Source organism: Aegilops tauschii, chromosome 4, assembly GCF_002575655.3.
Source record: "Aegilops tauschii subsp. strangulata cultivar AL8/78 chromosome 4, Aet v6.0, whole genome shotgun sequence".
Lineage (NCBI taxonomy): Eukaryota > Viridiplantae > Streptophyta > Magnoliopsida > Poales > Poaceae > Aegilops > Aegilops tauschii.
In genome coordinates, this window is record NC_053038.3 from 465,221,613 (window position 1) to 465,234,500 (window position 12,888).

At 45.5% G+C, this 12,888-nt stretch overlaps 2 protein-coding genes and 1 non-coding gene across 3 annotated transcripts; 2 read left to right on the top strand and 1 right to left on the bottom strand.

Moving 5' to 3' along the window:
* The first annotated feature begins 6,878 nt into the window (after window positions 1-6,878).
* On the top strand, window positions 6,879-9,496 carry LOC109775920 (uncharacterized). The gene is made up of 2 exons (XM_020334625.4): window positions 6,879-8,152; window positions 9,052-9,496. Exons 1-2 carry the CDS (start codon window positions 7,051-7,053, stop codon window positions 9,084-9,086), a joined length of 1,137 nt encoding a protein of 378 aa, XP_020190214.2. The 5' UTR covers window positions 6,879-7,050; the 3' UTR covers window positions 9,087-9,496.
* A 1,286-nt stretch (window positions 9,497-10,782) lies between these two features.
* On the bottom strand, window positions 10,783-10,858 carry TRNAI-GAU (transfer RNA isoleucine (anticodon GAU)). Its single transcript has one exon. It is a non-coding gene; the product is annotated as a tRNA-Ile (tRNA).
* Window positions 10,859-11,855: 997 nt separating this feature from the next.
* Window positions 11,856-12,679, top strand: LOC109775912 (uncharacterized). The gene is made up of 2 exons (XM_073497827.1): window positions 11,856-11,863; window positions 11,998-12,679. Exons 1-2 carry the CDS (start codon window positions 11,856-11,858, stop codon window positions 12,506-12,508), a joined length of 519 nt encoding a protein of 172 aa, XP_073353928.1. The 3' UTR covers window positions 12,509-12,679.
* The last annotated feature ends 209 nt before the right edge of the window (window positions 12,680-12,888 follow it).

Here is a 12,888-nt window from a genome sequence, read left to right on the forward strand (position 1 = left end):
AGCCAGTTGCCGGGAAGAAGCCAAAGAATGGACCCAAGCCTGAGACTGAGTGCTTTTATTGCAAGGGAAGTGGTCACTGGAAGCGGAACTGCCCCAAATACTTAGCGGACAAGAAGGCCGGCAACACCAAAGGTATATGTGATATACATGTAATTGATGTGTACCTTACCAGTACTCGTAGTAGCTCCTGGGTATTTGATACCGGTGCGGTTGCTCATATTTGTAACTCAAAACAGGAGCTACGGAATAAGCGGAGACTGGCGAAGGACGAGGTGAAGATGCGCGTCGGGAATGGTTCCAAGGTCGATGTGATCGCCGTCGGCACGCTGCCTCTACATTTACCTACGGGATAAGTTTTAAACCTCAATAATTGTTATTTAGTGCCAGCTTTGAGCATGAACATTGTATCAGGATCTCGTTTAATTCGAGATGGCTACTCATTTAAATCCGAGAATAATGGTTGTTCTATTTATATGAGAGATATGTTTTATGGTCATGCCCCGCTGGTCAATGGTTTATTCTTAATGAATCTCGAACGTGATGTTACACATATTCATAGTGTGAATACCAAAAGATGTAAAGTTGATAACGATAGTCCCACATACTTGTGGCACTGCCGCCTTGGTCACATTGGTGTCAAGCGCATGAAGAAGCTCCATGCTGATGGACTTTTAGAGTCTCTCGATTATGAATCATTTGACATATGCGAACCATGCCTCATGGGCAAAATGACCAAGACTCCGTTCTCCGGAACAATGGAGCGAGCAACCAACTTATTAGAAATCATACATACTGATGTGTGCGGTCCAATGAGTGTTGAGGCTCGCGGAGGCTATCGTTATGTTCTCACTCTCATTGATGACTTGAGTAGATATGGGTATGTCTACCTAATGAAACACAAGTCTGAGACCTTTGAAAAGTTCAAGGAATTTCAGAGTGAGGTTGAGAATCAACGTGACAGGAAAATAAAGTTCCTACGATCAGATCGTGGAGGGGAATATTTAAGTCACGAATTTGGCACACACTTAAGGAAATGTGGAATAGTTTCACAACTCACGCCGCGTGGAACACCTCAGCGAAATGGTGTGTCCGAACGTCGTAATCGCACTCTATTGGATATGGTGCGATCTATGATGTCTCTTACCGATCTACCGCTCTCATTTTGGGGCTATGCTTTAGAGACTGCCGCATTCACTTTAAATAGGGCTCCGTCGAAATCCGTTGAGACGACACCGTATGAGTTATGGTTTGGGAAGAAACCTAAGCTGTCGTTTCTGAAAGTTTGGAGATGCTTATGTCAAGAAACTTCAACCTGAAAAGCTCGAACCCAAGTCAGAAAAATGCGTCTTCATAGGATACCCTAAGGAAACCATTGGGTATACCTTCTACCTCAGATCCGAAGGCAAAATCTTTGTTGCCAAGAATGGGTCCTTTCTGGAGAAAGAGTTTCTCTCGAAAGAAGTGAGTGGGAGGAAAGTGGAACTTGATGAGGTGATAGTCACCCCTTCCGAACCAGAAAGTAGCGCGGCGCGGGAAGATGTTCCTGTGGTGCCTGCACCGACTAGGGAGGAAGTTAATGATGATGATCATGAAGCTTCAGATCAAGTTACTGCTGAACTTCGTAGGTCCACAAGGACACGTTCCGCACCAGAGTGGTACGGCAACCCTGTCATGGAAATCATGTTGTTAGACAACGGTGAACCTTCGAACTATGAAGAAGCGATGGCGGGCCCGGATTCCAACAAATGGCTTGAAGCCATGCAATCCGAGATAGGATCCATGTATGAAAACAAAGTATGGACTTTGACTGACTTGCCCGATGATCGGCGAGCCATAGAAAATAAATGGATCTTTAAGAAGAAGACAGACACGGATGGTAATGTGACCATCTATAAGGCTCGACTTGTCGCTAAGGGTTATCGACAAGTTCAAGGGGTTGACTACGATGAGACTTTCTCACCCGTAGCGAAGCTGAAGTCCGTCCGAATCATGTTAGCAATTGCCGCATTCTATGATTATGAGATATGGCAAATGGACGTCAAAACGGCATTCCTTAACGGCTTTCTTAAGGAAGAATTGTATATGATGCAGCCGGAAGGTTTTGTCGATCCTAAGAATGCTAACAAGGTATGCAAGCTCCAGCGCTCCATCTATGGGCTGGTGCAAGCATCTCGGAGTTGGAACATTCGATTTGATGAGATGATCAAAGCGTTTGGGTTTACACAGACTTATGGAGAAGCCTGTGTTTACAAGAAAGTGAGTGGGAGCTCTGTAGCATTTCTCTTATTATATGTGGATGACATACTATTGATGGGAAATGATATAGAATTCTTGGAAAGTATAAAGGCCTACTTGAACAAGTGTTTTTCAATGAAGGACCTTGGAGAAGCTGCTTATATATTAGGCATCAAGATCTATAGAGATAGATCAAGACGCCTCATTGGTCTTTCACAGAGTACGCACCTTGACAAGATATTGAAGAAGTTCAATATGGATCAGTCCAAGAAGGGGTTCTTGCCTGTATTGCAAGGTGTGCAATTGAGCACGGCTCAATGCCCGACCACGGCAGAAGATAGAGAAAAGATGAGTGTCATCCCCTATGCCTCGGCCATAGGGTCTATTATGTATGCCATGCTGTGTACCAGACCTGATGTAAACCTTGTCGTAAGTTTGGTAGGAAGATACCAAAGTAATCCTGGCATGGAACACTGGACAGCGGTCAAGAATATCCTGAAGTACCTGAAGAGGACTAAGGATATGTTTCTCGTTTATGGATGTGACGAAGAGCTCGTCGTAAAGGGTTACGTCGATGCTAGCTTCGACACAGATCTGGATGACTCTAAGTCACAAACCGGATACGTGTATATTTTGAATGGAGGGGCAGTAAGCTGGTGCAGTTGCAAGCAAAGCGTCGTGGCGGGATCTACATGTGAAGCGGAGTACATGGCGGCCTCAGAGGCAGCGCAAGAAGCAATCTGGATGAAGGAGTTCATTACCGACCTAGGGGTGATTCCCAATGCGTCGGGCCCGATGACTCTCTTCTGTGACAACACTGGAGCTATTGCCCTTGCCAAGGAGCGCAGGTTTCACAGGAAGACCAGGCATATCAAGCGTCGCTTCAACTCCATTCGTGAAAGTGTTCAAAATGGAGACATAGATATTTGTAAAGTACATACGGACCTGAATGTAGAAGATCCGTTGACTAAACCTCTCCCTAGAGCAAAACATGATCAACACCAGAACTCTATGGGTGTTCGATTCATCACAATGTAACTAGATTATTGACTCTAGTGCAAGTGGGAGACTGTTGGAAATATGCCCTAGAGGCAATAATAAAATGGTTATTATTATATTTCCTTGTTCATGATAATTGTCTATTGTTCATGCTATAATTGTGTTATCCGGAAATCGTAATGCATGTGTGAATAGATAGACCACAACGTGTCCCTAGTGAGCCTCTAGTTGACTAGCTCGTTGATCAACAGATAGTCATGGTTTCCTGACTATGGACATTGGATGTCATTGATAACGGGATCACATCATTAGGAGAATGATGTGATGGACAAGACCCAATCCTAAGCATAGCACAAAGATCGTGTAGTTCGTTGGCTAGAGCTTTTCCAATGTCAAGTATCATTTCCTTAGACCATGAGATCGTGTAACTCCCGGATGCCGTAGGAGTGCTTTGGGTGTACCAAACGTCACAACGTAACTGGGTGACTATAAAGGTACACTACAGGTATCTCTGAAAGAGACTTGCCGGTAACGAGATTGAACGAGGTATTGGGATACCGACGATCGAATCTCGGGCAAGTAACGTACCGATTGACAAAGGGAATTGTATACGGGATTGATTGAATCCTCGACATCGTGGTTCATCCGATGAGATCATCGTGGAACATGTGGGAGCCAACATGGGTATCCAGATCCCGCTGTTGGTTATTGGCCAGAGAGTCGTCTCGGTCATGTCTGCATGTCTCCCGAACCCGTAGGGTCTACACACTTAAGGTTCGGTGACGCTAGGGTTGTAGAGATACTAGTATGCGGTAACCCGAAAGTTGTTCGGAGTCCAGGATGAGATCCCGGACGTCACGAGGAGTTCCGGAATGGTCCGGAGTTCCTTCTCGTTGCTAGTAAACTCCATAGATGGATCTTGGTGATGCGTAGAAAATTTTAAATTTCTGCAACGATCCACAATAGTAACTTAGACTAGTAACATGCATATGTTACTAGTCTATATTAATACTTCTATAGTGCATAGTATCATAGATTAGTATCATAAGTGATGTCGTTTATTGCCATGCATGACACATAGTAGCATCATATTTATTATGTTACGTTATCTATCTATGTTACTATAACCATCTCTCTCTTCTTTAATGGCCTGCCACATAAGCATGTTTGCGAGTCCCAAATGCATGATACTACTTATGTTACCCCACTATGGCCAGCCTTAATTCTGTGATTTAAAGGCCCACCTCCCCACTAATTCCGGGATCTCCCGCACGTCGACTTATGCCGATTTTTTCTCCTGATTGATGGCCACCGCTGGATAAAAGGGATCGAGAAAAATTAATTCATGAGAAGGGTGACTCGAACCTGTTACCCATCAGACTAGGTAGCAGTTCCCAAACCATGCACCAACTGAAGCTGTTTGACTCGTTCTTATGCATGTCTTTACTTGACTTAACTAGCGCTACAAAATAGAATGGTAATTTTTGGATCAACGTAGATTTGCTGCTATTTTTGCTGGCTCTTGCCATTTACCCGAGCTCCAGAAGCGCTAATGCTAGGTGATTTTTTGATCTGCAATTTCTCCACTGATTTTGTATCTTTTTTATCTTACGTGCAAACACCACAAAAAAATAAACCTAGAAAAAAAAGTTGTTGAATAATATACTCCCAACAATTTCTGTATAAATAGCATGATAAAATACACATCGTTTACTTGATAACTTAAGTACAAACTAGACAGTAATTTTTTACCACGTGATTTGGTGAGAATATACCCCGGTAATTTTCATGTAAATGCATGGTAATACACTCACGGCATGGTTGATAATTCTCACACAAACATCGTGATAACTTTTTGACCCAAGAAAAAAATTATTGACAAACATACACCGTTAACTTATATGGAAAAATAACATGTTAATATACGCACAACAGAACTGATAACTTACCTAGTCGAAGTGTGATAATTTTTTGACCAGGGAAAACATCTGTTGAACCGCCCTCCCCCGGTAACTCATGTGTACTAGCATGGTAATATACACGCAGCGACGTTGATAACTTACTTAGCCCAAACATGGTAACTACTTTTGACTTCGGGGGGGGGGGGGGGGGGTTGTTGAAAAATAGCATTGTAAATTCTGTACAAAAAGAATGGTACCACACACACAACAGACCTGGTAACTCATACACAAACATCACGATAACTTTGACCCGGATGGCTTTGTTGAAAACATACCCCTGATAACTTTCGTGTAAATAGCTTGGTACTATATGTACCATATACATGATAACGCATGCACAAACACCGGTAACTTTGACCCGAGAAGGGCCGGTGGGGGGAGGTGAGGAAGTTGTTCGAAAACATACCCTCTCCTAATAACTTCTGTGTAAATAAAAAGGTAATATACACAGCGTAGACTTGATAACTCACTATAAACATCGTGGTAACTTTGACCACGGGGGATGAAGTTGTTTGAAAACATACACTCGATAACTTATGTGTAAATAGTATGATAATATACAAACCGCGGGCGTGATAACTCACGCACAAACACCATGGTAACTTTGCCTCAGTAAAAAAAGTTATTGAGAACATACCACGGTAACTCATGTGTAAACAACATGATAAGACACACACCGGAGCTGATAACTTACTTAGCTCGTGCCGGTAACTATTTGCACGGAAGAAAGGTCATCAGAACATATCAATATGGGATTTAGTTTCGTAGGTCTCGTCGCGGTAGATTTTTTATGTGACAATGATTTTTTGATCGGACCGACGATTTGATCTATAAACCGAAGTTTCAAAATATGGGAGAATCTATGATGATATCACATTTTCTTTCTTGTCCCTCTAATGCATGCACGCATGTGCATGTGAAGGAAAAGTTAAAGGAACCATTTTCACGCCCGGTAATTTTCTATGTAAACAACATGATAATTTATGCATCACAACATGATAAGTTATGTTGCAAAGGCGTGGTAACTTCTTACATAAAAAAAAGTCGTCGGAACATATCAATATGAGATCTAGTTTTGAAGGTCTCGTCGCAACGAATCTTTTACGTGAAAACGGTTCTTCAATCTGACCAACGGTTTGAACTACAAAACACTTTAAATTTTATACTTTAGATGGAATCTTTGTTGACATCAGTTTTTTTTTGCATGCAGCGTTGTTTATTAGGGGAAAGACATAAAATTACACACGCATGGAGCGGGTCTCTGCGTCTCCGCGCCTACATGCATGATTAGTGAAAATTAATTGTTTTGCTTTGGGAGGTTGCCGGAGGGAGGATTGTTAGGACCTTTTGCAAACGAGCGACTAGTTTGGATCTATCGCTAATAGTCCGTACGTATGGACATTAGCACAGTCCTTAGTAAAAAACTTACTATTTTCTGCTAGTAGAGAATTTACCATTTCTATATGTTTTGGGGAATTTACCATTTCGTTATTGTTTTAGGGAATTTACCATTTCTAGTTTGCACGGAGCATTTCCCTCATTCGCAAAAAAGAGGAAGCATTTCCCTAATAGAGAAAAAAAAACTTTGCACGAAGCACGACTTTGCCTCCTCCTCGATCCCACATCCCCCACACTCGCATCAAGTGAAGTGCAGCAGCCCAGCCCATTCCCGTAGGTGACCAGCCACCCACACGCGACACCAGTCCTCCCATCGAGGCGAAAAAGGAAAAACCAAACTCCACTTCTCTCCCAATCCCAAAAGAAGACAAGAAAAGGGGGGAAAACTGTCTTCCACCTCCGAATTCGCCCCCCAAACCAAAACCAAATCCCTCGCCAAAATCCCCAATCCCCGGCCATGGCGACGAGCCTGCCTCCGCCGCTCCGCTCCCGCCGGACGTTGGAGCTGCCAGACGACGTCATGGAGGAGATCTTCCTCCGCCTACCGGCGGACAACCCCGCCAGCCTCGCCCGCGTCGCCGGCGGCTGCAAGAGCTGGCTGGCCATGGTCTCGGACCCCAACTTCGCCCCCGCCTACCGCAGGCTCCGCGACGCGCCGCCCATGCTGGGCTTCCTCTACAACTACCGCTACACCGACGAGGGAGCGCCCTACTGGACGTCCCACTTCCGCGCCGCCGCGGCCCTCCCCCCGCGGGTGCGCCGCGACCGCAAGCACTGGCGCGCTCTCGACTCCCGCCACGGCCTCGTCCTCTTCGACACCCCTGAGAGTGACGGCCACCTCGTCGTCTCCGACCTCGTCACCGGCGAGCACTGGAAAATCGACGGCCACATCACGTTCCCGGATGCGTGTAATGCTACAGTGCTCTGCGCCAGGGACGGATGTGACCACCGTGATTGCCATGGCGGCCCTTTCCTCGTGGCCTGCGTGGACTCCGTCGTGGCAGGGGACCGGAGGATAACCTGCGCCATGTTCTACTCATCAGTTACTGGCAAGTGGATCGACCCGATCTTCGTCGAGCAACCCAATGTCATCGATGCCAGGGGGCACAGTGCTGTGCTGGGAAATAAGGTCTATGTCCCCTGTGTGAAGGATGGCAGTGTCGTGGAGTACAACACGCGTGAGAACAAGCTATCTGTGATCAAGGCGCCATTTGAGGTCCAGGACCAGAAGATTGAGCTCATGGGGGTGGAGGACGGAATGCTGCTGTTTGCGTCTGTGGTGAAGCCTAGACTCTACCTATGGTCAATGGAGGCTGGTCCCAGAGGAGCTGCGGGACGGGCACAAAGCAGGTTCATCGAGCTCGGGCCGTTGCTCCCTCGTCCTGTCCTCGTGGACAACACCGAAGTGTCGGCGGTTGGTTTTGCGGAAGGTGTTGGTGTCATCTTCATCAAGACAAAAGTTGGGTTGTACACAATTCATCTCAAATCAAAACAAAGCAACCAGGTGCACCGAGGGTACATCAATAAGGTCATGCCCTACATGAGCTTCTACACTGGAGGTACAGATAACTGTTTCCAAGCATGCACATTAAGTCAAGTACGCTAAGCACACCATCAACTACTAATATTGCTTGTAGCTTAGATAGTTGAATAATTTAAGTCTGAGAGTTCCTAGTGTGGTATGTGATTCCTAAACGTCCGTGAGTATGTAGAGTTTTTCTTCTATTTTTCTGCATAACTAGATAGATATCTGTATGTGGGTCTGCTTGCATTTTTCTGGTTTCTGGGTGATTTGTAGAGATTAGGAAGTAGGAACCCATTCTTTGTGCTGTTGTACTATTCATTCAGGTGTTGAGTCGCGCTGCAGACCTGGGTGATTATTTATAGGCAACCGTGAGTAACCCGTGATTTTTCATGCCATGTTGTCTTTGTGTCTATAGAAGCCAGAGAAAAAAGATACAGTAGTCGTACGGAATTGGCGTTGGGCAGATTAACTAGGCGGCTGACTAAAGAATTCCTTGGTGGATGTATAATTGGTGATCTATTTTTCATTGGCTGCGCTATTATATGTTATGCTGATTGGCTTTACTAGCCGGTAAGCCTTAGTTAAACTTTGCTGATCATGTCCTAAGATTGGCAAGAGCAGTTTGCAAATCAGTCAAGTGATCAGAGCTTTGCTGTGAGCCAAGAGGTCTCTGGCACCCAAACATCCTTGTGGTGTTTTGGTTAGGATAACGGATAACCTAGTCCCAGGCATGCACTAGGCACTTGCCCGCGAGCCTGCCCAAATGAAAGATACGGTTTCATTGTAGCATTGTAGGTCCAGATCGAAACGTGTTGTGATGTGGATGCTTCCTGCTATCACTTTTGTTTATTTGAACAGCTAGAAATGAAATGATTTTGAGGGCACTCTCTAGTCATCATGTCATCTTATGAAGCCTTGTCTCTTATGGTGCAGCATGGGAGCCTTTGCCAGCATCTGATGAAGCTTAACGCGCAGTTGTTGATGCTACAATGATATAACCAAATGGCGCCAGGACTTGGGTTTACTTTTTCTGCCCAGGAAGAATTTGAAGTGAACTTGAGCCTCATTCACTGCCGGTTGTGTTGAACAGTTTGGTTAGAGTGGATGCGCTTTTGTCCTATTTGTGCTTGTGCCATAAACTTGAGTTTGTTTGTTCGTCCGAGTTGGGTGCGGCTCAAACTGTCCGTCAGGAGAAATTTTAGCGATCAGTTGACGGTTTTGTGGCATGAATTGGTGCAGATTTCTTCTTCTCTATCTTTGGCTGTTAGAGATGACGTTGTTGTCTTGAAAATGCACTCTACTGAGATTTTTGATGTGGAATCTCTCTATTCTATGCAGTAAGAAATTTCAGGGGAGCTAAAATCCCCACCAGGGTTCATTTGTTTTTGTCCGTGGTTTCACACTATGGACGAATGTGGCCAAGAGACAGATCATCAGTGATAAAACACGCCTTTTTGGTGCAATTTCTCACTTGTTTGTTTAATGGCCTGTGGTCAAGCTGTTATTCTGCTTTGTAGAGCTGTACTGTGGACTCTCCGGAAACATTGCAGTGGTCTTCACTTTGGTCCAGCAACCTGGACAGGAACACAAGTCTTGCGGTTAGCAAAACTGCATCGCATGCTCGGGAGAAAAAAGGCGGCCACTGACTCTGATGAAGATGGAGAAAATGCACTGACGAGGTGAGTCGAATGCGGTTGTGGATTCAGTTTTCCTTTTTCTTTTTGAGAATAGTTTCTGCACTAGCAATTCCCCGCGACATTTAATCATCTGTTCCAGTTCTTGTTGGATGTAGAGAGATTTCATTCAAAGGATGGTCCTTTGAGTAAGCAAAAATATCATTAGGTAGCCTTTCATTTCGTCCCGCAACTCACCTTTTTCTTTTTTGCGAATAACTGACCACTAGTGCTACTGCACAACCAGCATCAGGAAATAAGCCTCCGTTTCTGTTGGCATGTGTAAACATGTTATGTTTTCTTGCTTAGCCACAAACGCATTTTTTGAAATTTCTGCGACTTTATTAAACGAAGATTGTATCAGATACAAGGATAGAATTAAGGAACAATGGACTCGACGATGATCGCTGCATCTCAGGAAGTATGGATTGTTGCAGAGCACAGATACAATTCTGCACTTGTAGAGTGAGGACGTCCTGAACCCATGGACATATGAACCTGCTTTAAAAAATGCATTTTAAACGCGTTTTAAAATATAAAAAAATAAAAATAAAAATTCACGCATACATCTTCACAATATGTGTGTGCGGCACAAAGTTTTGTGGGAAAACCTCTTTTTATTTGAATCATCAAAAAAGATTTCAGTGTTTCTAAATACTAATTTTTTGTCTTTTTTGCAGAGGCCAAAGAAGAAGTTGTTTTTCCGCGAAACTTTCTGCACATGCTTAGAATGTGAAGATGTGTGCGTGAAATTATTTTCAGATTTTTTTCGGCATTGAGAAAAGAGTTTTTGTTTTGCCCATGGGTTCAGAATGTACTTTCTAAACCAGGTGATGGCCGGGCCGCGCGTAAGGGTCCTCTTCCCCTCGTCCCTCTCCAGCCCAGCCCAGCCCAGATTGTGCTTTTGATGCATACTTAAAAAAACTGCAGTTTGTAAAAAAAAAAACTTAGAAAACTGCAACTAAATTTTTTATTAAGAAATAAAAAACACTGGTCCTGATGAGGATTGAGAACTCATGACCTTCCGCATATCAGACGGATACTCTAACCAACTGAGCTACGGGACCACAACGAATAATCATGTTATTAAATTATATTAATAAAGAAATTAAAGTGAAAGGGTTAGAAAAAACGATCGTCAAACTTTCATTAACACAATTCTGTCGCTAGCCATCTGATAATCTGACCTCAACACATAATTCTATTACAATATTAAATTTAATTAATAAAAATAAAAAGGTTAGAGAAAATGTGGCAGCACTTTTCTGAACTGTGCGGCAGAGAATGGGCCATGCTGCACACGACCGGTCCTCTTCCCCTCGGACCTCTCCAGCCCAGCCCATTACTACCATTCTCCAGTCCTACTCCAAAAGAAAAGGGAAAACCGAGAAAAAAAATCCCCCACTCCACGCCGCGGCGGCGCTCCTACTCGACTTCCTCCGCCGCATGCTGACACAGTAACTCGCCCCCAAATCCCCCGGCCGAAACCCCATTCCCAGCGACGCCGGCCCAATCCCCCTCGCGATGAGCCCGCCACCTCCGCCGCAGGAAAAAAAATCCTCCGGCGCTGGTCGACGACGCGATGCGCGAGATCTTCAAGCGCGTGCCCCCGGACGACTCCAGGAGCCTCGTCCGCGCCGCCGTCGTCTGCACGAGCTGGCACGACATCCTCTCCGACGCTGACTTCGCCCGCGAGTACCGCGCCTTCTACGGGGCGCCGCCCGTGCTGGGCTTCCTCCACAACACGCGCCACAAGAGGTCGTGGGAAAAGGGGAGAATCAGACACTACAGAAAGGAGTACGTGGTCTCCAACTTCGTCTCCACCGCGTCCTTCCGCACGCCGGCGTGCCGCGAGCGCCGCCACTGGCGCGTTCTCGACTCCCGCCACGGCCTCGTCCTCTTCCACACCCCTAAAAGTGACTGAGGACTTCGCTATCTGCGACCTCATCACCGGCGAAGGATGGAGAGTCAAGGCTGACCCCGACTGCGCTGACATCATCTGGAATGGTTGGTCTGACGATGATGACAACAAATACGAGCAAGAGAACGAGGGTGTAACCTGGAATGCCGCGGTGCTCTGTGCCAAGGACGGCTGCGACCATATCTACTGCCATGGCGGCCCTTTCCTGGTGGCCCTTGTCGGCTCCGACGAGGAACAGAGGATGACCTTTGCCGCCGCCTACTCATCGGAAACTCGTAAATGAAGTGACATAGTCTCCATTGAGGAACCGAATGCCATCGAGACGACGGGGCACAGTGCTGTTGTGGGAAACAAGGTCTATTTCCCATGTGAGGAGACCGACAGTCTCGTCGAGTATGACAAGGCTGGGCAAAAATTGTCGGTGATTGCGCTAGCTGAAGAAGAGGACGATGACCTGCCGTGGCTTGACCTCATGGGTGTGGAGGACGGGATGCTGCTGTTAGCGACTATGATGAACTTTAGACTCTGCCTATGGTCGATGGAGGCTGGTCCCAGCAAAACTGCAGTATGGGTGCGACGCAGAGTTATCGAGCTCGAACCGTTGCTCCCTGCTACTGCCCTCATTCGCATGTGGGTGGTTGGTTTTGCGGAAGGTGTTGGTGTCATCTTCCTGAATACAAAGGCTGGGCTGTACACGGTTGAGCTCAGTTCAGGCCGAAGCAAGAAGGTGCACGGAGGGACATCTTTCCGAGAAGTCAGGCCCTACATGAGCTTCTACACTAGAGGCACAGACTAGCCTCATACTGTTTTTCAAACATGCACATTAAGTTATGAACACTAAGCACACCATCGACTGCTTTTACAGTTCTTTTGCTTGTAGCTTAGATTTATAGATCATTTTAGTTCGAGAGTTTCCAAGACAGTGTGCGATTTCTAATCATCGATGAGTATATATAGTTTTCCTTCTCATGTTTCTGCATAACTAGATATATATTTGTCTGTAGGTCTGCTGATTTTTTTGGTTTTCTGGGTGATTTTAGAGATGTAGGCATCCTCCTTTGTGAGGTTCTACCATTCTGATATTGAGGCGTGCTGCAGACCCAGGTCATTGTAGGCAACCATGACTAGCTAGTGATTTTTCCTACCATGTTTTCTTTGGTGCTGAATGCTGATACA